At 35.6% G+C, this 24,954-nt stretch overlaps 4 protein-coding genes and 2 long non-coding RNA genes across 14 annotated transcripts; 4 read left to right on the top strand and 2 right to left on the bottom strand.

Annotated features, from left to right (window-relative positions):
• LOC149691989 (scoloptoxin SSD14-like) lies at positions 1-13,471 on the top strand. Of its 2 annotated transcripts, none has more exons than XM_089867643.1 (11): positions 1-137; positions 1,275-1,490; positions 1,663-1,785; positions 1,875-1,972; positions 2,037-2,229; positions 2,386-2,659; positions 12,014-12,190; positions 12,252-12,439; positions 12,507-12,747; positions 12,836-12,949; positions 13,009-13,471. In XM_089867643.1, exons 1-11 carry the CDS (start codon positions 1-3, stop codon positions 13,150-13,152), a joined length of 1,905 nt encoding a protein of 634 aa, XP_089723769.1. In that variant the 3' UTR covers positions 13,153-13,471. The 2 variants fall into 2 exon arrangements, with proteins under 2 accessions (XP_089723769.1, XP_089723770.1); XM_089867644.1 differs by lacking the exon at positions 1-137 and adding an exon at positions 1,006-1,190.
• Positions 2,666-3,827, top strand: LOC149691992 (uncharacterized). Its single transcript, XR_016382594.1, has 2 exons — positions 2,666-2,819; positions 2,882-3,827. It is a non-coding gene; the product is annotated as an uncharacterized LOC149691992 (long non-coding RNA).
• LOC149691990 (uncharacterized) lies at positions 3,303-11,957 on the bottom strand. Of its 5 annotated transcripts, XM_089867635.1 has the most exons (11): positions 10,731-11,957; positions 10,518-10,542; positions 7,778-7,970; positions 7,050-7,265; positions 5,568-6,773; positions 5,400-5,495; positions 5,231-5,333; positions 5,100-5,155; positions 4,817-5,019; positions 4,584-4,743; positions 3,303-4,236 (listed from the first exon to the last, which is right to left on the bottom strand). In XM_089867635.1, the coding sequence occupies exons 3-11, from the start codon at positions 7,968-7,970 to the stop codon at positions 3,923-3,925; spliced, it is 2,547 nt and encodes an 848-aa protein (XP_089723761.1). In that variant the 5' UTR covers positions 10,518-10,542; positions 10,731-11,957; the 3' UTR covers positions 3,303-3,922. The 5 variants fall into 5 exon arrangements, with proteins under 5 accessions (XP_089723761.1, XP_089723759.1, XP_089723760.1 ...); XM_089867633.1 differs by having other exon boundaries at positions 5,400-6,773; XM_089867634.1 differs by having other exon boundaries at positions 5,231-5,495; positions 10,731-11,956.
• LOC149691991 (uncharacterized) lies at positions 7,970-9,624 on the top strand. Its single transcript, XR_016382593.1, has 4 exons — positions 7,970-8,943; positions 9,011-9,106; positions 9,173-9,510; positions 9,573-9,624. It is a non-coding gene; the product is annotated as an uncharacterized LOC149691991 (long non-coding RNA).
• Positions 13,461-20,564, bottom strand: LOC149691988 (protein HIRA-like). Of its 3 annotated transcripts, XM_089867628.1 has the most exons (19): positions 20,181-20,374; positions 19,606-20,113; positions 19,414-19,476; positions 19,041-19,337; positions 18,878-18,973; positions 18,715-18,797; positions 18,570-18,647; positions 18,325-18,492; positions 18,154-18,258; positions 17,102-17,278; positions 16,739-17,010; positions 15,910-16,161; positions 15,652-15,835; positions 15,159-15,586; positions 15,036-15,094; positions 14,397-14,508; positions 14,041-14,330; positions 13,875-13,966; positions 13,461-13,798 (listed from the first exon to the last, which is right to left on the bottom strand). In XM_089867628.1, the coding sequence occupies exons 2-19, from the start codon at positions 19,640-19,642 to the stop codon at positions 13,682-13,684; spliced, it is 2,910 nt and encodes a 969-aa protein (XP_089723754.1). In that variant the 5' UTR covers positions 19,643-20,113; positions 20,181-20,374; the 3' UTR covers positions 13,461-13,681. The 3 variants fall into 3 exon arrangements, with proteins under 3 accessions (XP_089723754.1, XP_089723756.1, XP_089723755.1); XM_089867630.1 differs by lacking the exons at positions 19,606-20,113; positions 20,181-20,374 and adding an exon at positions 20,471-20,564; XM_089867629.1 differs by having other exon boundaries at positions 15,652-15,829; positions 19,606-20,376.
• Positions 20,565-20,817: 253 nt separating this feature from the next.
• Positions 20,818-24,860, top strand: LOC149691987 (protein spinster homolog 3-like). 2 transcript variants are annotated; one of them, XM_089867647.1, is made up of 11 exons: positions 20,818-20,958; positions 21,028-21,156; positions 21,366-21,568; positions 21,648-21,866; positions 21,968-22,104; positions 22,313-22,444; positions 22,522-22,717; positions 22,805-22,870; positions 22,947-23,045; positions 23,139-23,310; positions 24,450-24,860. In XM_089867647.1, exons 1-11 carry the CDS (start codon positions 20,853-20,855, stop codon positions 24,554-24,556), a joined length of 1,566 nt encoding a protein of 521 aa, XP_089723773.1. In that variant the 5' UTR covers positions 20,818-20,852; the 3' UTR covers positions 24,557-24,860. The 2 variants fall into 2 exon arrangements, with proteins under 2 accessions (XP_089723773.1, XP_089723772.1); XM_089867646.1 differs by having other exon boundaries at positions 20,853-21,156.
• Positions 24,861-24,954: the final 94 nt, after the last annotated feature.

Here is a 24,954-nt window from a genome sequence, read left to right as displayed (position 1 = left end):
ATGACCGATAAACGTGGCTCGTATATTCAGTTGTCTCCCGCAGAAAATGGTGTTTACAATGAAACCGCCACGCCGATTGAAGAAACTATTTCAAGCCGCGAGTCCGGGAATAAAAATATTTTTAAAGCAAACCAATCGTAAGTGTCAACATGTTTGATTATGTTATCAGTTGGGAGTTTGGAACTATGTAGAAATAGAGAATTTCCAAAGAATATCAAACAATTGAAAGAAGTCGAAGTTCAATGGTGCAGATAACCTTTAGAGCTTCGTGCAAAATATAAGTCCCATTTTCGTTATTAATGTACGTAGCTATTAGTTATATGAAGTGAATACAGAGTTGTACCATGTGGCTCTGAATTAGGCGGGTTTTAAAGGGGACAGTTAATTGTCTCTCTACACATTAATTCCCTTGGTTGACGTTAGCTGTCATTGGCTTTTTTGCATATTTTATTAGAACTCCAATTTCCAATTGAATATTAAGAAATTAACTATTAAGGATTGTCTATTGTGTATAACCCATGTTAGCATGACCCTCTATGCATATCACACCGTGATTTATTCCTATGGAGGGGTGACGGGTCGTCTCCGTCGTTTTGACAAGAACTGAGCATATAGTGTTTGAGCGGTTTGGTAAATTGGTTCACCATGCCGCGCAATTATACAGAACTTAGTGGAAATGAATTAAGAAAATATATTTTTACTTGTACAATAAATTATATACCCGAGTCAATTGATTTTATATAACCAATGTCGTTGGAGCGATAATGGATTTCTAATCGTTGTTCCTGATTATAAACCAATATATCCATTAACAACTTCGTTAAATGTGAAAAATATAATCCAATGTACTTGTTGAGGTCTTTCTATAGCCATATACACCAGTTTAACCATGATTGCACGTCAAATTATCTCCTTTCATGAAAGATTAAATAAATATCGAATATCTATGTAAGATAAGGTCTTTCAATAGAAACCCAGTCCAAAATATAGATCAGTTTAACCAATACGTTTGAAGAGGGCATAACTCGGGGATTTTTTTATTTTATCAATTGTTCAAATAAGTACTTTCTTAAAACAATAAGTATGAGCGCGAAGGAGGAGAAAAAACCCATTGCTAGTTCTTCGAGTAGCGGTTCGTATGGTACAATTCCTAAAAAGGAACATTACCATACTGTTTATAAACCACAGAAGTATAAAGTTCAAAGATGCATTTGTTAAATTTTTGATCGTTGTACTCAACAAGACGCGTGTTTTACTTTTGTTTCGTTTTAAAGGATAGTTATAACCAAGAGGGACTGTGTTTTAATGGGCATTGTCGCTGCCATTGTGGTCATTGGAGTGTCCGTAACGCTCACTTTGGGTTTGCCAAAGTTACGCGAAAAGAAATTGCGTTACGAAGATACGACCGTACCAATTTCAAATAGCAAATTATTAAGTTTTAATAAAGCTGTCGTGGTATCTGACGGAGCACCATGTGCCAAGATAGGAAGGTATTATACATGGATATTTTAGTTATAATACAGATAGACCGATTGAATAAGCAAGAGCGTCCACCATAAAGACGAAAGTTGCCGATTACTTATGCAATCAGTTTAATCTCGATTTGAAATGAAGGCATATGGCTACGAATGTATGTTTTTTTTATTATTATTATTTCTAAAGAGATATATTAGAAAAAGGTGGTTCAGCGGTGGACGCGGCCATAGCAGCGTTATTTTGTGGCGGAGTTGTAAATCCACAAAGCATGGGATTAGGGGGCGGTTTTATCATGACTATCTATCAACGGTGAGTCGGCTAAATAAGTTATATAATGTTAAAGGGGATAAGAAGGGGTTGAAACACGTGGTTTCAATACATAAAGTTATTTTTCAAAGACAAAATAAAACAATAGACGTGATAGATGGAAGGGAAATGGCCCCCCTAAGTGCTACCGTTGATATGTTTCATGGAAACTCTACGTTATCACAATCCGGTATGTGATATTAGTGCTTTTGTTTACTTATCAGTTTAGTTACATAATTTTTGTTCATTTATAGGTGGATTGGCCGTGGCTGTACCGGGAGAGTTGAAAGGTTACCAATTAGCTCATCAAAAATATGGAAAATTAAATTGGACGGATTTAGTTACACCTTCAGTAAAATTATGCAGGGAAGGATATATAGTGTCAAAATACATGGGACAGAAATTGGCTTATTTCAAGAATGATATCATTGGAGAAGAATCCATGAAGTAAGTCTTTGCAGTTTTACTTTCGCTCATGTTAGCCATGGAGGCCCCTATGGTGGATTGGGTCTAAATTCAAAATGAACAAAACCACGTGGCTCAGGCCGCGTGGCGCACCATGTTGGCTGTTTCGTTTGTAATTGGGTGTTTCACTTATTGTAGGAGTATATTTTATAATAACGCAACAGGAGATGTTTACAAAGAGGGAGACACAATTTTCTGCCCCGTTTTGGCAAATACTTTAGAAGTAATTGCTCGGGAAGGAGCCGATGCCCTATACAATGGATCCTTGACACAGAAGTTTGTTGAAGATATTCAAAACTTTGGAGGAATTATCCAAGTTGCTGATATGCAACAATACGAAGCCAAATCGCAAAATCCTATTTCTGTCACACTAAAAGACGGAAAATCTCTTCACACATCGCCTCCACCTGGACCCCTGTAACAAAATAGACGTTGGCCCGACTTCGTCCGACCGACGCAACACCGACAGACGCAAAAGGGTCGGTGAACATGCAGTTTGACCGTCGAAATGTCCTAGCCATGAAACGGTTGGCCAGACTCTTGCCCGACTGTATTTTGCCAACTCCGAAAACGTAACATTACCACCCCAAAAAAACATAGTTTTCCGACTGTATTCTGTACCACTTGCCAACAGATAAGAATCTTAATGGGCGTCTAAACCGACTATTAATGGTGTTCCTATCCGACTGCTAACGGTCGTCCGCCCGACTGTTAACTATAATCACGCCCGACTGCTAATGATCGTCTTGCCCGACTGCTAATGGTTGTCCGCCCGACTGTTAACTATAATCACGCCCGACTGCTAATGATCGTCTTGCCCGACTGCTAATGGTCGTATCGTCGGACTTATATCTGTTGACTCGCCCGACGTTTAACTGTCTTCTCGCCCGACCCTAAATATTCTTTTTGCCATACTGTAAATATCCTTTTTGTCCGACTGAAAATCGTCCTCTTATCCGACTGCAAACGATTGCCTTACCTGTCTCGTTATCACGCTGCGGGCAGCGAAGTTGGTTTTTCCTTAGGTCCCAAAAATTGTGAATTTTACACATATATAGATTTCAAGAACATAAAAATAGTTTTATTCCAAGGTCACTTTAGCATCTCACACATAGTCATATCACATCTTTTAACATAATGGTATCACTAAATGACCGTTTTTTGATCATGTGGGAAAAAATTGGAGGAAAATGAATTTTTTGTAAATGCAATATTTTGTTAGGACCAATGAATTAGAATACTAAATTTCATGTACAATATAGTTTAGGAACATTAATTACATGAAATACAAATAGTTTTGAGGAGTAACAATGACTTAAATATTTTGTTTGGACCAAATAACTTGAAAACTTGTTTTACTATTTAAACATTGAAGTTTGAAAACACTTCAACTTATATAGTTAAGGGATAATTAAATGACGAAAACACTTTCATATTATGCAGCTCAAAAGCTTTAAAGGGAGAGTTAATTCTGACATAAAGTGATATAACAGAGTCCATGTTCCAAAAAACGCCCAATGAATCCAGTTTATTTATAAATATAAAGGAATTTATAAATATAAAGGAATTTATAAAAACCACTTTTTGCTAGAATAGTCTATAATCCCTTAGGATACTTGGAAAAGTTCGTATTAAAAATACTCGTCTGAAAAGATAAAGTGAAGTCTCTATATACTTAATCAGTTAAAGAATCTTCACTGTCGAAACGCCTGCTTTCATCATTGGACGTTTGGCACTTTTCATAGTTCAAACCCTCATCTATGTTCCCTTTATCTTCAGGGTTTTCTTCTTCATTACTGTTTTCGTCGTCATCAATTCGTTCATCTGCATCAACACTATCACCATCTTGGGAAATTATCTTATTTTCTTTCTTTCTTCGATCCAGTCGACCCCCATCGCGGTCAGACTTATGTTTAAGCCATTTTTTAATGACACATTCAACATCATATTCCGTAGATCTTCTTAACTTCGGATTTGCCATTACTGCAGCTACAAGTAAATAAATTATTTTATCTCTCTGAATAAAAACAGGAATGTGATAAATACACATTCCAACAATATATAATTACTTTAAACTAAACTTACCAAAACCTTTCCGTTAATTTAATATTGTTTTTCAAAGTTTCAAAAGTTGACTTAAAAAGTCAAAATTTAAAAGTTTGAAAAACTATATAAAATGAACGAACAGATTTTGATAAGTTTTGTTATTGATTTTGATGTTATTTTAACAATCTTAATCGATTTAAAAATGGTTCTGAGATTATTTCTTTATCCCTTTATGATGAATAGTTGTTGAAGATTTATGCGCTTCACTAGCACTTAAAAATAATACTAACCATTGATTACATCTCTTAAAATTAATTTTGAATAGCCAATTTTTCCATTCGATCCCATCCAGTTCATTTGCAAAACTAAACCATGTTTGAAAGTTTTCGCCAAGGCCCTCCTTATAATATCATCCGGATACTTTCCACCCCAAGTTCTGATCATGGCAATCTTCAAATAATAAATTACACTCATTTCATGTCACAACCGTTTTTGAGTATTAATTGGGAAAGGATTTACTTACGGCTTTTTCTCTTTCTTCTTCACTTTGAAGGAGTTCTTCAATTTGTTCTAGCACTTGTATATCTGGAATTGGTAACTTTAAACGATTTGATGTAGTCGATGACGTTGTATTAAATCCAAAATTTTCCGAAAGAGCCTTTGACATTTGAGCAAACTTGGAATTTAAGTCGGTAAGCATAAGAACTACAGTTTTTTGAAATTTTTCTGTAATCCAAAATTTTTTATAAACCAAAAAAACAAAATATTTATAAAATCAATGAAGTAAAAAGCGTTCTCATTTTTACCTTGAGACATTATATTTCCAGTTAAACTGCAAGCTGTGTCGTCAATATTCATTGTACTATGATAAATAAATTAGAATAGGCTGTTGTAACTTGGCATTTTGAGAGTTATATTGCTTAAATTTTACTCATACTTCATTTGAGTGGATATACTTTCTGGGTTACTAGTCGATCCAATAAAACCATATTTTTGAGTTGATTCGCTATCTAAAGCTCGAGTTGATCCGCCTGATGCACCTATATGAGTTGAACCGCTAGGTAATCCTTTCCTGCCATTACGGAGTAATTCGCTTTCGCTTTCACCTTTTCGAAATGATTGGCTTTCACTTTTGCGAGACGATCCATTTAGACTTTTGCGAGATGAACCGATAATATCTTTGCAAGGTGATACGGTTATATCTTTGGAAAATGATCCGGTTATACCTTTGCGAGCTGATCCGGTTATACCTTTGCGAGCTGATCCGGTTATACCTTTGCGAGCTGATCCGGTTATACCTTTGCGAGGTGATCCGGTTATACCTTTGCGAGGTGATCCGACTAGACCTTTGCGAGGTGATCCGACTAGACCTTTGCGAGCTGATCCGGTTATACCTTTGCGAGCTGATCCGGTTATACCTTTGCGAGCTGATCCGACTAGACCTTTGCGAGGTGATCCGACTAGACGTTTGCGAGGTGATCCGACAAGACGTTTGCGAGGTGATCCGACAAGACGTTTGCGAGGTGATCCGACAAGACCTTTGCGAGGTGATCCGACAAGACCTTTGCGAGGTGATCCGACAAGACCTTTGCGTGTTGATCCGACAAGACCTTTGCGTGTTGATCCGACAAGACCTTTGCGTGTTGATCCGACAAGACCTTTGCGTGTTGATACGACTAGACCTTTGCGAGATGATCCACTACTAAATAAATGAGGCCCCGATTCGCTGACAACTGATTTAGTTGTTAATCGGTTAAATGACTTTGAGGTTGAAGCCCTATCTATGGGTTTATGAACCCATCCGCTAGCTCCATTCTTTTCAGTACTTCCGGTTTCATTTTCATCCACAATTTTTTTATTATTTATCCCAATACGGGGCTCTTGCTCGTCATTTTGTTTCTGCAAGTAATTTTCTGCATTATCGTTTAAGACGTCTTCAACTACGCCTATTTTTGAAGATGTTATATGCATTTCTCTTTGAGATGAGATTTTTTTATTTTTATTTTGCAAAGAAGTGTTAATAGCTTCCAGTTTTGTTCCTCCTATGTTGCTATTTAAGCTTAGAGGTTGCACGCTGAAAGGCAAATTCAGATCTTCGGACCTTCCCTCAGACGAATTGTTGTAAGTTGTATTTTCTTGTGATTTATTGTTGAAAGCCCCTGGGGATACATAGTTTTCATCCGAGCCATTTTGTGCACTGCTTTGAGTTTCTGTTTCTTGTAGTGAAACTGTAGGTGAATCTTTCACTAGAGATGACGAAACATTTTGAGGAAACTCAAATCTGGATTTTTCCGTTATAGCCGGTGGCAATATCTCAGATAGATCCCTTTCGACTAGATTAGTTGAATCCATACTCTGCCCTGACCTTAAAAAGGTTTTTTGACTAGTCTGTTTGTTTGGATTACTTTCCGGAAATGGAACAAATTCCGGTGGAGATGGAAACTTAATGACGGTAGAGCCCTTGGGTTTGAGAACCAAATCTGATAATATATTAGGAAAAAATTAGTACAACCTTTTAAGGGATACTTAAACCCAACCCAATATTTTCTTATTGAAAATTCATAAAATGAGTCTTTTTGAAACATGAATAATAAAAGAAATGAAGAAAATTTAGTACCTCAACAATTACAAAACATAAAAATGTTTTTGACAAATTGTAAAATTGTATTTATCCCCGATTCTCCAGAAAGTATATCAATTTAATCTCCTAATTGCTGTTCTCATTTTTAGTATTGAAATAAGATATTTTTATTTACCATTTGATATCTCCTTTTTTTTCTTAAACTTCTTTTTTCGTTGAGTCAGTTCATTATCAGAACGGCTCGATTCATCTCCATCTCCTCTGTCACTTTCTTCGTTGCTTAGATAGGCTGTATTTCTCTTTCTCTTTCGTTTTCCGTTTTCGATTTCACTTTGCAAATCCGATGTATCTTCCGCCCTCTTGCAAAGTTGCCTAGCTTTATTGTACGTCGCTTCAGAAGAAAAACATGGAATATGAAATTAATTACCATTTGAGACCGGGTAAATCGAAAAATAACTATACTTTTATGCGGTACCGCATTTAAGACTTGTTTACATAATAATAACGCATGCATTTTTTGCAAATGCTTTGAATTTTGAACTATTAGATGTCTTAATCTACCATTCACGTGCGTGTCAATGCAAATCGATCTTTGTAGTTAACCTCTCATTTAATTCTTTCTTCATCATCCCATTTAAGGGGTTCTTCACCGAAGATGAAGAGGCAGAGCATATTTTGCAATTTTCGGCGAAAAAATTTCGTCTACAGAGTATGCACGACTTTCTAACCAATGAAATCACCTCTCGTCATACCAGAGGGCGCTGCTGGTTGGTTGGCAAGTCACGCATGCTCTGGATATGAAAGTTTGCGCCGGAAATTTCAAAAAGGCTCCTCGTCTTCATACTCGGTGAAGGCCCCTTTAATAATCATTTACAATAAATTGAAACACTTTTAAATACTTACAGGCTTTAGATAGAATCTTTACGTTGAATGATTCCCAGTTCATTGAGGGAGGATGACAAGCAATTTGTAACTTAGATATTTCTCCGCGCTTAGATTTCATTGGCCATAAGCACTTGTTTTTGGCAACACACCAAGATGATGGCACAATATCAATAGCCCCAGGCTCATCGAGAAAACTAACTATTGCATACATCTGATTCAAGAAAGATTGAAATTTAACTTACATTGCTTAAATTAGATCTTAAAATCATCTTGTCATTAATAATTTTTTTAAACAAAGAATATACGCTTCTCTTTATTTAAAAAAAATACCAATGGTAGGTTCATTTTTCAACCACAGGCGCTTATTTTGAATTTGTAATATCAATGGGGTTTTAAATGTTAAAATCCAATCAAGCAGAAAAATGTTTAGTTAATTTTTGTTACTATCTAGGCATCATGCATCAAAGGAATCACGCTGAATAAATTATTCTCTATTGGCAACAGTAAACACTTCATCTTTAGACTTGAATAACTGTAAGTGCTAATTTGTTTTGAAAACCGCCCTATAAAAATACCTAATTTGGAAGATTCCAGGGGATAGTCAAAAAGGTCATTGACAAATTTACAAACACTTCCGCAAACAAATATTTCACTATCTAAATTTTTAAAAATCGCTTTTATAACCAATGTTTCACCAGATTCCAACAGAAAACAATTATCCCCGTTTGATACTGACACAACAAATTTTTGTGTATGAAGTTTTTTGAACGTTTCTACATTTGGAGGTAAAAATGGATAGTTGGCTTTAAAACGTTTCTTTAGACTTAGACCTTGCCTAATTTGGGATTTGGAAAATGATTTGGATTCTTCAATCCTTTTAATCAGTTGCTGAAGTGGTTTGTTCGGACTTCTTAAATGTTTTTTAATGAAATGCAAATGATTTTCGAATGGAAAGGCACTATAAGAATCTAGTGCTCCAAACATCTTTACATCCTGAACAATATGAGAAAGAGAATGGACATTCATTACAATGAACTCTAATCCATAAATTTCTTTTGACATGTTTATGAATATTTTCAGTAACTCTCCTGCATAATCGGCATATTGTTTGTGCAAAATTGGGTGTGCTAAAATATAAATTGCGCAGTGAAGCAACCGGAAATGTTTTAAAACATCATCTTTGAGTATGCCTATCAAAATTATTGGACCAGTATACAATAGAAACTGCCTAAGTTCTGTTGCTTTCCACAGTTTAATGTGCTTTACAGCTCGGGGTTTTCTCGCAAATTCATTTGGAACATACTGTCTACAGTTTAGGAGTTTCTCAGATAGACGTTCACATAAGTGGTTAGTTAATCTAACATTAAGTTTTCCGGTTAACCAACACTTGGCCATCCTTCTCATCACACCAAGGCAAACCAAATGCATGTAATCCAATGGAAACTGCCGAACCATGTTTACATTCAAGTCTATTAGGGGAGACATGTTACCAACTAAATGATGAAAATCATCATCTTGGATTCGAAATAATTCATTAGTACGAGGTGGCGTGCTAAATTCTTCATCAAAAAAAACAGTTCGGCGGAGATGTCTACTGCCTCTTATAGAACATTTGTCACATGAGTTGAAACCTGTGTGACCCTTTGTATTCTTAACAAAAGCCCGAGCAGGAGTGTCAAGAATAAAGGGCCCTTTAACATTGCAGATATATTTTTTATTTTCATATTCAAATCCGTTGACTTCTAAATTTTGTAAGTCAGTAATCAACGGCCTCAAAAATTCTTCTAGGTTACCAGGTTTAACTTCCCCGCAGAACACACCGACCACAAAAGGCTTACCTATCATCCCCTGAGAAAAACTAAAAACACTAGCTAATATGGGCCAAAAGTGTTTGGCATCACTATGGAAAATTGGAAGGCCATCTATATTTATGGCAAAAGATATTTCACGATCATAATGGGGATTTCCTTGTAAAAATGTTTTTAAACCTTGACTAAACCCGGCATGATAATATTCGCCGTTTTCTATATTTACTACCATAGCTGACCTTGGAGTCTTTAAAAGAGTACGTGCATCCTTTGGCAGTTCCATACCATTATCTCGCAACAACACCAGTAGGGCATTAATAGTAACGTGATTAACACTGTGATTTAATGCCCAGTTACGCAAGCCCGAACGAATGTCTAACAATTCCTCTTCCGATGAGCTACTCGAACTTTGCTCTGAATTTAAACTACTAGGGTCTGAACTATTGTCAATATCAGAACTTATTGAATGACGTGAACCACCAGAATTAGAAGTATCTCGATTGTAATCGTCACGATGAGAGTTACTCATATTTGAATCATTGGAACCTGGAATATTTTCCCCGCTAACACGAAGCGGACCTTCTGCATCCGAAGAACTTGACTGCGTAAACTCAGGGGTCGAACCCTCTAAAGACGGACTATTACTTCTTTTGGAGAAAGTGTTAGAGCTACTGCCCTGATTTTCGCTAATTGTGTCATTCAATGATACCTTATTAACATCATCAACTCGATCTAAAACACTCGCAAGATATCTAGCTCTCTTTCGACGTTTCTGCCTATCACTCAAATTATTCAACGACTTATAACTACCCCGTGGAGCTTGGCTATCATCCATTATCTAATAGCTGAACCAATAACCCAACTTAACAAACTAATTAATGCTTAAAACTGTAAACTCACCTAATGTATGTTGGTTAATCTTTTGAAATTCTATTTAAATACTTTCTTACCTTTATTAACAACACAGTTTCAAACCTAAAGAGAGAAATATAATATTTAGATTAATGGAGTCATAACTTACAGTTTAACTAGCTTAATTTTAGCAAAAGAGCAACATTCAAGTCCCCTCTGTAGAGGCACAGGCTTAAATACACTATCAAAATCAGTTCTTTCTTTGTCATTCTGTAGCAAAGGCTTAGCGAAATTATATACAAAGAACTCACCTCTTTACACAAAAGCGTTTGTACAATAAATGCTGAGTTTCATTAGGTCTCTCTTAAATACCTTTAGAATTTAGAGCTGCAGTTAAAGAAGTATCATTAAATTTAAGTTTAAAGGCGATAAACCCACGGGCCACAGCAGTATCAGGCTCTATCAGCGCAGTAAACACGAGACAAACGCGGAGCGAAGAAAGCGCGAGAAACGTTAAGAGTCGGCCGCGTAAGTGAGAGTGGGAGACCTTAACGTGGTAAAACCCGACACAATCAGCGCCGAGGATGAGACAGAGCTACCAGATTTTTTATGGATACCGCACAATCCAAAAAAATCCCGCACAAATAAAATAGGTTTTTCCGGGAAACCGCCAATAAAATTCCATGAAAAAACCACAATTATTTACATTTATATATAAAAGTTTTCTTCAATTAAATATATCTTGAGCAACGAACTCTATTGGCATATTTCTCTTTGTCTACTGAAATATAAATTCCAAAAAAGCCAAATTCGAGATGAAAACCGCCCATCCGGAAACTCTGGAGTGAGAATGGATCAAAATTCAAAATTTATTTATCAAAGACTATATAACATTTCTCCATGAGCAAATGGACTCACAAACTCTATATTTTATATGGTTTAATAACTTCCTGCTCAGTGCCGGAATAATTACACGGAGTTTTTACACCATTTATATTAACTAAGAATTTTTTTGTATATTTTTATTAAATACGTAAATGACTATTTTTATTTCCTCATCGTTTATACTACAACTTAATTTTTTATTTTTAAATAAACGACTTCTCGACCTTTTACCAACCTAAAAGCGGTACGACTAGCTACATTCAAAACGGCCGACTCCTTACCAACCCTTTAAAAATGATTTAGATTTAATCTAACTAAACGTAGTTCATAGCATTGTGTCAGGACGAGAATTAATTATTGGCGCGTTTTCAGATATTTTAAATATTTAGAAATGATTAATTTTCGTTAAGGTCAGACCACCCGCAATAGAGTCGGTAGGAAGTCGAACATTCCGACAGTTTGTTAATTCGAGAGTTAATCCAAACTGCATCTCGGTTGATAAGAATTGAGAAATCGATTGGAACTTAAAAACTTCTTGCGACTACGAACCGTAACATAAGCCGACCATTATTTCGAAGTACTGTTAGCCGACCTTATAACGGCGTAGTCAACTAATGTCGGCATTTAGTCGTTAGAGAACACTCAACGGACAGCCGACGATTCGACCAAAAACCGACGAAAATGCGGAGAGCTTGTGCTACTGGGGCGAAGTGGTCCCGTTTTAGCAATGATTATGAGCGTTTTAGACGGTTATAACTTTACACCAGCCAACTTGGCGACTTTGGACGATACAGTGCTAACATTCCATAGAATGATCGAAACGTTCAAGTATTCCTTCGCAATGAGAACCGAACTAGGAGATCTTGATTTTGTTAATGCCACTGAAGTAAGCGGACCAGTAGGTTATCGCTTTGCCATATAACCAAGGTCTTCTTTGTTTCAACCAGACTCTGACTAGAGCTGAATCCAAAGACTACGCTGAACAAATTCGTAGTCTAATATTAGATGATCAAACTTTTAGTAGCGAACATTATGGCGCTACTTCAGCCATGCCAGATGATCATGGCACTGCTCACGTCTCTGTGTTAGCTGAGAATGGAGATGCCGTTTCAGTAACAAGTACTGTCAATACGCAGTAAGAAAAAAGCGGAAAAGACCATGGAAACTGTGGTTTCTTTTCCTGAAACCATTTGGTATTTTAGATTTGGAGCTATGATTCGATCATCGTCCACGGGAATCATTCTTAATAGTGAAATGGATGATTTTTCATCCCCGAATATAACCAATTATTTTGGGATCCCACCTTCCCCTAATAATTACATTGAACCGAAAAAGCGTCCAATGTCTTCCATGTGTCCCGCGATCATTGTTAATAAGGATGGAGATGTTGAAATGGTTCTAGGAGGAGCCGGAGGAACTAGAATTATCACGGCAACTTCTTTTGTAGGTTCAACCTTTGAATTGACTTATAGCAATAGTCTTTGTCCATTAAAACGATATGAATGAAAATGTAATTGTTTCAACATGTAAGGTCGCCTCTCTATCACTATGGATGGGTAAAGATATAAAGCAGGCCATTGATACGCCTAGAATTCATCATCAATTGTATCCAAATTTCGTACAACACGAGGCTACATTTCCCAAGGTAATTGTTAAATTTTAAAAGGCTTATCGGCATAAAACCTAAAACTTATTGACCCACAGATATATTTGGATCACCTTAGTGCCTTGGGTCACGAAACTGGTTTAGATGATCAAGGATCGGTAGTCTTGGCCATTGCTAGAAATGGCACGTCAGTTTTATCAAATTTAGATTATAGAAAAGGTGGTTCTATCGAAGGATATTAGAAAAAATAAGTCATAATAAAAGTGGTGATATACATAACGGTAAAAACCTAAACCTACAACAGAAAATCTAGGATAAATTTGTTCCTATACGTATTTTTTACAATATTTAAACTTTAAAGTTAATATAATTTTAGTTTAACTATAATTTATCTCTACTAAACTAAAAATGGTTGAAAACTTGAAACCTCATGATAAAACAGCAGTAGTTTTATTAAGACTGAATTCAACATCAATCTTTTACCGTATAACTGTAACATGACAATGTTAATGTTAATGTACTTTTTATTATTAAAAAATCGCATCGCGAATTAAAAGATCAGTACACTTTATTGGCACAAAATCGAAATGACAATTTCAAACTGAACATGGTAAACAAATTTAATAATTAATGAATAGTGACAATGAAAAATGGGGAAACATTTGAGTTAGGCAGTGCTTTTATCTTGTTTTACAGTCCAATGAGTTACTTAATATCACAGGTATTTTTTAAAACTGTTTAAAATCATGCCTAGTGACGATCAATTGAATTTTATAGTAATTTCGCTTGATCTAATTGATCTTTGAACTCTGTAAAGACTCTTTGAAGTCTTAAATTTGACCCAATGATTGGTAAGATTTCCTTTAACAGATCGTGACGATGCATACCCTTAAATGTATATAATTAGTAGTTATTCTCACGTTAGGCTGAAATGTAAGTAATAATATTAATTAAATTAACTAACAAGTATATAAGGCTGCCAAGATTCCGATTCGGACACTCCTTCTGGACATCCTATTAACATTTCGCAAATATCCCTTATTCTATTCTCCAAAACTATAAGAGAAACATAATATATAATAGGTCAAAGGTTACCAAGGGGGTAGACAAAATAGGGTATAGAGAGTGACCTTCTTGAACCAAATATCTAACCAACGCCAACAACCAAAACTTGTACTCTTTGGCCGAATGTAGGGCGAGAGCCGCGGACATTTGGTTATCTAAATGGCTGATAGTTCCAGCTTGTTGCAGAGACGGATTGGCACTAAAAATAGAGCTGGCTATTCTCGTGGCTCTATGAGTTTGTCCTTGTAAAGAAGCTAAGGGCCACTGAGCTATGTTTTCAGGGTCAGGGCGTGATAAGGAGGCCGAAAAACTACTACATTGATGAAGTACATCTTCAACACTACTTATTAGCAACCTGTTTCGATACAAATTGAAATTAAGGTCCATGGTAAAACATTACACAAAGAGTTGAATATAATACCATGAATTTAATTCAACATTGAAGATATAAGATTTTCCTGTAGATAAACTAACCAATGGATGACCACCATCAGTTAAAGCCGCGCTTTTTATGCTTAAATCTTGACCACCAGCTAACATAAATTTAGAAATTGTTTAGAACTTTTCTCACTAAATTGGCCTTATTCCTGATCAACGCCACCGAGGCGTAGCGGCGACTTTTGGAACTATAATAATACGGTAGCCAATTACAGGTGGCGCTGGAACCGATGGACTCTGATGGAGATCTGTTATTTTCCCTATTTTGAATCATGTGAATAGCCAAGGCTTAACAAGCGATATGGTTTCAAAAGTATTAAAAGTTGATTTTACCTTTCTTATTCTGTGTAATATTATGAAATAAGACTTTCGGAGTAAGTTTTCATTCGATTTTGGTCTATTTGGAGATTATTCGGTTAATAATAATTAGTTAAAACATGTTTTTTGAAGTTGAAGCGGTAATAATCAAAACATAGAAAATAATAGATCTCCATCAGAGTCCATCGACTCCAGCGCCACCTCTGATTGGCTACTGTATTATTATAATTCCAAAGGTCGCCGCTACGCCTCGGTGGCGTTGATCAGGAATAAGGCCAATTACTTTACTAATTACAATTAATACCTTGCATAACTGGTAAAAGTGATTCGTTTTTAATCGCGCACACCTTCTTTTGCATATCCCTATCAATTTGGACGACAAAGTTATCTTTGACCAAAGTCCGAAAATACGATTGAATATACTTACCAAACAGAAACGTTCCCTCTTGACGTAATAACCATAATATGTCTATTATTACAAGTTAATCTAGTTGGCGGTGAAGAAAGCACGATTGGAGGATACATCCTCTGACCCATTGAAGAAAATACTGACAAGGTTGAATCCTCACACACTACGCATGCTAAATGTCGGCTACCAGCAACAGCAGCTCCTCTACTTGAGAGTAGAATTTCCCATCCCATTTCGGCGGCCCCGACTCTTTTCAGTTTATGAATAAGTAAACCTGGTCCAGCCGCGATATTATTTTCTATTTCCAGCGTGACGCTCCCTTCTCCTCCAATTCCTTCTATTTGAACTGAGGCAGTTTTCTCTATTCTTAAAACTGGCAAATGTAAAGATGGACCCGCAGTGATATGACTAGGTCTTTCAGTTTTCTCCTTCTCAGGAATTGGTTGCTGAAGAAATTTGATTAGTAATTAAGTTCAATGCCGTAATACCGAATAATAATAATAAACTTTACAGGAGCAACAGTCTGTGAAAGTGCCGGTCGACCTGGTTTCTTCTTTTCAGGGATTTTTGGTGGTGCACTAACCACTTCCGGTTGTTTTCTCTTAACAGGAATATATATTGGAATGGCTTCTGTACCAACTGTTGTCACAGGTTTTTGAACTTTGGTATCTTTCGGAGGCGCGTCATTTCTAGAACTAAATTCATTAAGTTTGAAACGTAATTAACTAATTAATAATTACTTGTTTGTTGTAATTAAGTTTCGTTTTACATTTCTATTTGGTTAACGACAGTTTTCTCAAACTCCAACACTTTAGCCTCTATAACTTTTGTCGCGTCTTGGGGTTTTGGTGTGGATTGTATTCCTCCATCAGTCGCGGTGGAAGGTTTTGACTGATTGGAAATAGCCGCGTTGGAAGCACCCATAGATTCATCGCGTTTTTCAATTACTATTCTACTCTTTCCTTCGGAAGAGGAACTAAAAACGGGGTTACCCCGTATGCTAAATGGTTGAACAACATCGCTAAAGTGGAAAGAAGATAGCATAATTACAATTTTTTTTACTGAAATATCAGGGGTGTGCGAGTACTCGTTAAGTTCGAGTACTCGGTTCGAGTATCGAGCCGAGTACTCGACTCGATACTCGATAACAACACATTGAGATACTCGAGACAGATTCTAGTAGCTTTTTAACATTTTAAATACTCTGACAAATACTCGAGTCCGAGGCTTACAACTATAGCAGACGATGAGTTCATGATCATTTATTTTGAAAATCACCTGTTCAATGTTTAATTGATCACTAACAATCTTTTTGAACTAGTTAGATATTAGATAATTGAACATCTTCGTTCGTTATTTTCAAGAAATTTACAAAATTGCTACTCGACAAGTCAATATTTGGGACTCGATAATTACTCGAAAGAACCAAAATTTGACCTAATCTAAATACTCGATACTCGAAAGTATTTTTGAGACTCGGCTCGATACTCGATAAGAAATTAGTTTCGATACTCGGACTCGGCTCGAAACCGAAAAAACGGGACTCGCACACCACTGTGAAATATTCGTTTTACTGAAGTAAAACCAATTAAGCCAACCTTCCATCTGTTATAAGTGGAATGAATAATGGAGTAATTCTTCTTCTGCCATCAGGCATTCTCGTCTCAATCTGTTTATCAGTTGGTCCTTTAATTTGTACAATAGGTTTAACATGTTGAGGAGTAGTAGCTGGTTTTAAATCATTTCTATTTTCTTCTTGACGCATGTGTTCTTGTAACTTTAAAAGTTCCGGGTTTTCAATAATGTTATTTAAATTGGATGCTAAATGATTGCCAAGGCTTTTTCCGTATAATCTTTGATGTAGCTGATTCTATATACAAAGTATTTAACTATTTATCACTCGATATCTACCAGAATAGAACTGATAAAGTCTAATCTATTAAGGCGTTTCTTTTATTTACCTTCTCTTCTAAAGAGATAGTTTTACCAACTTCTTCAACAGTAAACTCAAAAAATGCCACAGTTCCATCCCAGGAACAGATTAATACTTGGTAACCCGATTGGGACCAAGATACGTCCAAAATTGAGTTTGTGAATAAGTCATGCATTATTACTAGTGGCCTCTTTAAACATGTTAACTATACAAGTTACAAAACACATTTTAAAACTATGAAAAACCCATATATTTAAATTACAGGCTTCATACAACTTTTGGAAAAACGATTTCCCTGAGTTTTCCAGGGTTTTTTTCCCATATATTTCCAGGTTTTTCTTCCCCACATATTTCCTTGAGTTTTCCAGGTTTTTTCCCCCCATATATATCCCTGAGTTTTCAGGTTTTTTCCCCCATATATATCCCTGAGTTTCCAGGTTTTTCCCCCATATATATCCCTGAGTTTTCCAGGTTTTTCCCCCATATATATCCCTGAGTTTTCCAGGATTTTTCCCCCATATATATCCCTGAGTTTTCCATGTTTTTCCCATATATATATCCCTGAGTTTTCCAGGATTTTTCCCCATATATATATCCCTGAGTTTTCCAGGTTTTTTCCCCCATATATATCCCTGAGTTTTCAGGTTTTTCCCCCATATATTTTTGCCTGAGTTTTCCAGGTTTTTCCCCCCATATATATCCCTGAGTTTTCCAGGTTTTCCCCATATATATCCCTGAGTTTTCCAGGTATTTTCCCCATATATATCCCTGAGTTTTCAGGTTTTTCCCATATATATATATCCCTGAGTTTTCCAGGTTTTTTCCCCCATATATATATATATATCCCTGAGTTTTCCAGGTTTCTTCCCCCATATATATCCCTGAGTTTTCCAGGTTTTTTCCCCATATATATCCCTGAGTTTTCCAGGTTTTTCCCCCATATATATCCCTAAGTTTTCCAGGTTTTTTCCCATATATATATATATCCCTGAGTTTTCCAGGTTTTTTCCCCCATATATGGAGTAATAACACCAGGTTTGTATGAACCCTGAATTAATCTTAATTAGTAGGTACACCAACCCAAACAGATAAAGAACGATCTCGGCTTCCTATAGCGCAACAACAAAAGTGTTGCGTCTTTCCCGTTTCTTTATTAATTTTGGATAAAATATTTGGGTTGAATCTCTATAGAGATTGAATACATAATTCAACAACAGTATTCTCTCATCCATGGCTGTAAGTGATACTTACAACGCAAGTTATGGCTTTACGATGGCCAACAAAATCTTTATTAGTTTTCCAACCATCTCTTTCTATAATTTGAGCTGTGGGACCACTATTATTCATGGCATGAGCCGAAACTAAGTACTGGCCATCTGGGGACCAACTTAATCGTAGTGTATGTGTTGTCCCACCACACTAAATATTTCAAACCAAATTCATTTAATTAAATTAAATAATTTAAAAATCTATGATGACATCAGTCATCGACTGACTTCTTTGAAAGGTTCGGTAATAACAGTTTCACATTGCCAGTCTTGAGTCCGCCATACTCTAACACTTTTATCATCAGACTGTAACATATATGAACAATAAATAGTATACTAAATAATTAAAAATTTATTTATGTCATCGATGTACCTGGGATGATAAATATCTCCCAACTGGATCCCACGATACACCTTTAACAAAGCCTGTGTGACCTTTTAATACCGCTACGACCTCTGTGATTGATATAATATTGATTTTAATCTTAATAAGACTCGTAAGTAATTTTAATTAATTTAAAAGCCGCCTTAATTACCATGCCATTTTAAGGCATTCCAAACAATGACGGAGTTATCAACGCTACATGTTGCTAACCAAGCATCATGGGGCGACCATGCTAAATCAAGAACGTCTGTAAATAATATAAAGGTAACATTATATTAATTTTTTTGGCAAGTATTTCCAAATGATTTCCAAACCTCCACTGTGTCCTCTAAGAGAAGCTATACACCTCCATTGCTCTACATTAGCCATTTTCCCATTGGAACCAAAGCCAGTAGTCCCATTACCATAGCGTCCCATTTGCCAGATCATAACCACTTTATCATCTCCACCAGATGCTAAAAGTTTTCCACTTATTGACCATCTTACGCAATTTACGCAGGCAAGATGATTGTCCATTTGACATATGAGTTTTGGAACGTTTTCGTCATGTTCGTCTTCTTCGTTAATGACTGGTGCCATATTCCATATGACAACACGACCAGTATCAACCCCTTTACATCAATAGGTAATTTTGGTTGATTGTGTCTAAAAACTGTTTTGTTTTTGAACACATTTTGAGAGAATTACCTTGTCCTCCCGTCGCGAATCTCGAGCCATCGGGATGTATATCAATTGAAAATATAGCATTACCTAAAAAATAATAATCATATAGTCACGGACCCATGGTCAATTTGGTCATACTTCAAAACAATGGATTTCTTATAGACTTCTTATTATTAACTTTGTTACATTTTAGAAAAATGAAAAACAACTCCTTACCATCATGACTAACCCAACTTGGCTTCAAAAGTCTCATTATTGTTATTATAAATTAGTAAAATTTAGTAAAATTAAAGTTTAAATTTAGTCAAAAAATGCATTCATTGAATAGTCGCTCTCGCCGGACCAACTTCCAACTCCCTGTAGCCCACTCGATCGCGCGCTCACGGACCGCTGCCGCTATAGACCACTTCGATGTAACTAAGAGGGTAAGACAGGAAGGTAAAACTTTGCCTGCCTTCTATCCCGCTTTTTAGCGCCTGCGCTGTAGGCTTGAGGGATCATGAGTGTGCACAGAGACGTGAAGCGATCAATCCCCTTGTATGTCCCATTACTAAGGGTTTTCTACCCCCTTTTTAACATTGAAAGCCTATGGCCATAGCTGCGTCCGTGAACGCGTGATCGAAGGGGATTTGGTAGTGGAAATTATTTATTTTGGCGAGTGTCCAGTCCCTCAACGAAGGATGGTTCAGCAACTTTCCTTTTATTCGCTGTCATCTTTCGTCTCCTTGTTAATTACAGCAATGCCTTTATTCAATCAAGGTCCGTGCATAGGATTACCCCTATCTTTTTACTTAAATTGCGGTGTTTCTCAAGTATTTCCCGCGTAATTTGGATTACGCGCGCTATAACAGCGATTGTGGATTGGCGGAATTTGTCAATTTGAAAAATGGTGTCATTTTTGCGAAAAAAAATTCTGTGACGTTTCACCTACGCCACTTCACGTAAATCTCTCATTAACTAGTGACAAACTTATAGAGTAATGGCAGTCCTCTGCCTTCGACTGTATTAAGCTCTATGGGGAAATAACATGGGGTGCCATTAGTCTATGGAACCAACCTATCTTATAAACCTATGCTAGTACCTTTAATCTTCACGAGCGATCACATGACATGTAGGTGGTGTGAACCGAGTGTGGGGGTCTGGTGGTGGTGGCGCGTTTATTTAGATAACCTTTGAATGCTTGACTGTTTGACCTGATAAAAAAAAAAGATAAGTGGTTTCTGAATTTTGAAATCGAGATTAGATTAAATTCAGAACGGTGTCAAGGGATTGTTTTAATTTCCATTTAGTCTACTACGGTTTTAAAAAGTTTTAATGTTTAGTTTATTATTTTAAAGTATTTAACTTTATAAATTATGGGAAAAAAAGTAGTTTTTTTATTTATAAATTTAAAATAGTCAAAACAACAAAAACAAACAAGAAAACTAAGTCCTTTAGTCGTCTATTTTTGATCTACCGAAATCATGAATTCCCAAGCCCAACCACCAATGTATTCAGAGGTTGCATTTCCAACTCGTGAACGGCGACGTCAACCAGAGAGAAATAATTATAACAGTGTTTCATCATCGGGTAATATGGGAATTTACTCGGATTATAATGGTTATCATCAATATAACCAAAGTGGTGAACTTGGTTCAGGCATAGATGCATCCGTTAGAGGTATTACTACACCACCTGCCGTTAAGCCAACTAAAAGAGCCTATATTACTATTGGAATACTCTTCTTTATCAACTTGATCAATTACATGGACAGATTGACTATTGCTGGTATGAATTTTATTCTTTTGTTGGTTTTTTTTGGCTCTATGTCCAGTAACACGCTGGGACTGGTCAGCGTATCCTGAGGTGCATGTAATGTAATAGACTAATGGCACCCCATGTTATTTACCCATAGAGCTTAATACAGTCGAAGGCAGACGGCTGCCATTACTCTATTTATTAATATTAATTAAAATCATACATTTATGATGTTTTAGGTGTATTGACTAGTGTCAAAGAATATTACCACCTGAATAATACTCAAGCTGGTTTACTACAAACCGCTTTTGTTGTTAGTTACATGATTATGGCACCTATCTTTGGGTATCTCGGTGATCGTTATAATAGAAAGAACATAATCATATTTGGAGTTCTCTTTTGGAGTGCCACCACTTTAGCAGGATCATTTGTACCATCTGAGGTAAACTCAAAAAAGTTCGATCTATCTAGGCTTACATTTGATAGTTTCGAATTTTGCGTTAACGTACGTTGTCATATAGTACTTTTTAGTGTTTCTCTTCTTGAGAGCTCTAGTTGGAACTGGTGAAGCGAGTTATTCAACAGTGGCACCAACCATAATAGCTGATTTATTTACCCAATCAGCCAGGACCAAAATGGTGGCTCTTTTCTATTTTGCCATTCCAGTTGGTAGTGGCTTGGGATATGTTGTCGGTTCCGCTGTTTCTCAGTGGCTAAATAGTTGGTTTTGGGCATTAAGGGTGAGTTGCAGTCAAAGATTTTTTTTTTTTTTGTTTATGCAGGATTCCAGTAAAGTCTTGAGGAGACAATAAATACAAGGATTTTTATTTTTAATATTTAGATAACACCGGTTCTTGGTGTCTTGGCTGTGATTTTAACCATTTTTGTAATCAGAGAACCACCTAGAGGTGAATCCGACGGTGGAACTTCACTAAAGAATACCACAATTGCTGAAGATTGTACTCATTTACGAAAGAAGTAAATAATCAACATTTTTTTTTTTTTTTTCCAAAATTTCTTGGGTTTTTTTTTTTCCAAAATTTCTTGGGGTTTTTTTTTATTTTTTTCCAAAATTTCTTGGGATTTTTTTTTTTTTTTTTCCAAAATTTCTTGGGATTTTTTTTTTCCAAAATTTCTTGGGGTTTTTTTTTTTTTTAATAATAATATTTCTTTTTATTACATCCAGCTCTTCATTTGTATGGTCTACAATAGGTTTTACTTGCGTAACTTTTGCAACAGGATGCCTGGCATGGTGGGCTCCAACCTACATGAGTTTCGCTCTTAAATCTCTTGGCAGTAGCAACGCTGATGAGGATGCGTAAGAATTTCTTTTTAAGATCTTGTTTTTAATCCTTTTTCATCCTTTATAATACCAATTTTGAATTAATTTTTCAGGATTGGCTTGAAATTTGGCGTTATTACTTGCGTAGCTGGCTTTATCGGTATCATATTGGGTTCTATGGGGGCTCAATTCTACAGAAAATACAATGAAAGAGCTGATCCAATTATTTGCGCGGTTGGAGTCCTTTTTAGCTCACCTTTGTTATTTGTAGGATGCATAATCGCGGATAGACATGAAAATCTGGCTTGGGTTCGTTTGTTTTTTTGTTGTTGAAAAAATTAGCGTAAAGTTTCGTTTCTCTTCTCTTTTCTTATAACTAAATTAAGTATTTTACAGACTCTAATATTTTTTGGGGAAGTACTTCTTTGCGTTAATTGGGCCATTGTCGCGGATATTTTATTGGTAATTAATATTTATATAATTAAAATTAAACCAGTTTAGTTTAATTTATGCTTTCATATCTTTAAAAATGATTTAGTACGTAGTCATTCCAACAAGGAGATCAATTGCCGGTGCCGTCCAAATTTTAATTTCCCATTTATTTGGAGATGCATTTAGCCCTTACCTTATTGGGATGGTAAAAGAATTAGAAAACGTTTCTACAAAAATCTCTCTACTTAATTAATTAGTAATAGTAAACTAATTTTTATAATTTTTACAATTGTTTTAGGTTTCTGATAATTACATTGCAAATCATGATAAATCTATCAAAACCAATTATTTAGGCCTTCAATACGCTCTTTACATCTGCTCTTTTATTCTGGTCCTAGGAAGTATGTCTTTCTTCATGGCTTCCTTTCATATAGTTGAGGACAAAGAAAAGTGTAGAAAGGAAACAATTGGTATGAAACTATATCTACTAACAATTAAGTAACGAGGCTTTTTGCATGTTAAATTTTTTTTTAGCTTTTCATGTATTTTAATATTTTTGTGTTGTGAATTCAGTTATATTGTGCATGCTTGTGTTCTTTTAACATTGTAATTGATTGATAATGTCCTCTTTTCTTCACACATTGTTGCGTGAGATTTTAATCTCCACTTTTCCACCTGTAACATAATTATTAAATTAATTAACCTTGCAACCCTTACTAACCATAACTAACAAATCAAGCATGTTTTTTTTTAATAACAATAACCCACCTAATTAATTACCAATCCAATTAACCCATTTCATTACCACTTATTCGCTTAAAGGGAGGGTGAAGTAGAAAATCAAGTGATTTTTTATCGATTCTTCTACTAATTATAAGACCAGTCTGCATAGTGAAACATTCAGGAAATACCAATTCCGAATGATTTTAAAATTATTTCAAATTAGGTTCAGATTTTAAGGATAATTTTAAAGAAGGTCCTCCGACCAATCGCGTAACGCCCTGCCTTTTTGTTAACAAAATTCTCGTGGCACGCTCCATGTTGAATGAAATTTATCACTAGATTTGATTAAAATTTGGCGCGCAACGTGACAATCGTGGCGCGAGACATGGAGCGTGCCACGAAAATTTTGTTAAATGGAAGGCAGGGCGTTACGCGATTGGTCGGAAGTCCTTGTTTAAAATTATCCTTAAAATCTGAACCTAATTTGAAATAATTTTAAAATCATTCGGAGTTGGTATTTCCTGAATGTTTCACTATGCAGACTGGTCTTATAATTAGTATAAGAATCGATAAAAAATCACTTGATTTTCTTCTTCACCCTCCCTTTAACAATTAACTCCCTAAATCCCCAAAATTAACACAATGCATGAGAATGCATGATTTATTTAATAATTTTTAACTAGTTATTAATGATTCAATTAAATTCATCTTTCTTATTAATCAAAGAAAATATATAAAGGAATAGAAACCGCCTTCTCATTTACTTTTAAAGGAGAAGGGAGGGACTAATATAATTCTTGTTTCTATTAGTTTTTCCTGATATTTTCTTTGATTTAATCAAAAGAATCTCATGAGTCATGAGGGCAAATTTATTATTAAATCTTAGGTGGTGAACAAGATTCCTTATTCGACCAACGTTTACCCAACCCAGTTGAGTCCAGCATTGATGAATTTGCCTGGTCTTATAGTGATACAAATCCTCTAGTTTTATAAAATAATAGTTATAATACGTTTTGGATAATTTATTCTCCTTTATTTTTTTGGGAAATCTTTTCAGATTTAATTACTTAAATTAATTAATATTGTATTATATTATTTTAGCCCAATAATTCTCAAAAAAGCTTGTTAATTAATTAATTACCCTCTAGGCTTACTTTTAAATTAAAACTTAATGCCTATTAAAAGTGATTGTTTCGCTTATATTGATTGGTCCATCAATTGTAATGTGTTCGAACTTCTTTTGTACATAATGATTGTCTTTATTAATTAAATTTCCTAATATTTTATACTGTTTCAATTTGCGCTAATTTTAATAACAGAAACAATGGAAAATCGCGTAGTAAAAATATGCGGAAATGAAGATGAAAATAAAATCTCCGACTCTGCCGCAA

This window comes from Phalangium opilio, unplaced genomic scaffold, assembly GCF_054372755.1.
Source record: "Phalangium opilio isolate 3A_F unplaced genomic scaffold, DU_Popi_V2 ptg000024l_1, whole genome shotgun sequence".
NCBI lineage: Eukaryota > Metazoa > Arthropoda > Arachnida > Opiliones > Phalangiidae > Phalangium > Phalangium opilio.
This window is presented reverse-complemented; position numbering and strand designations above follow the sequence as displayed.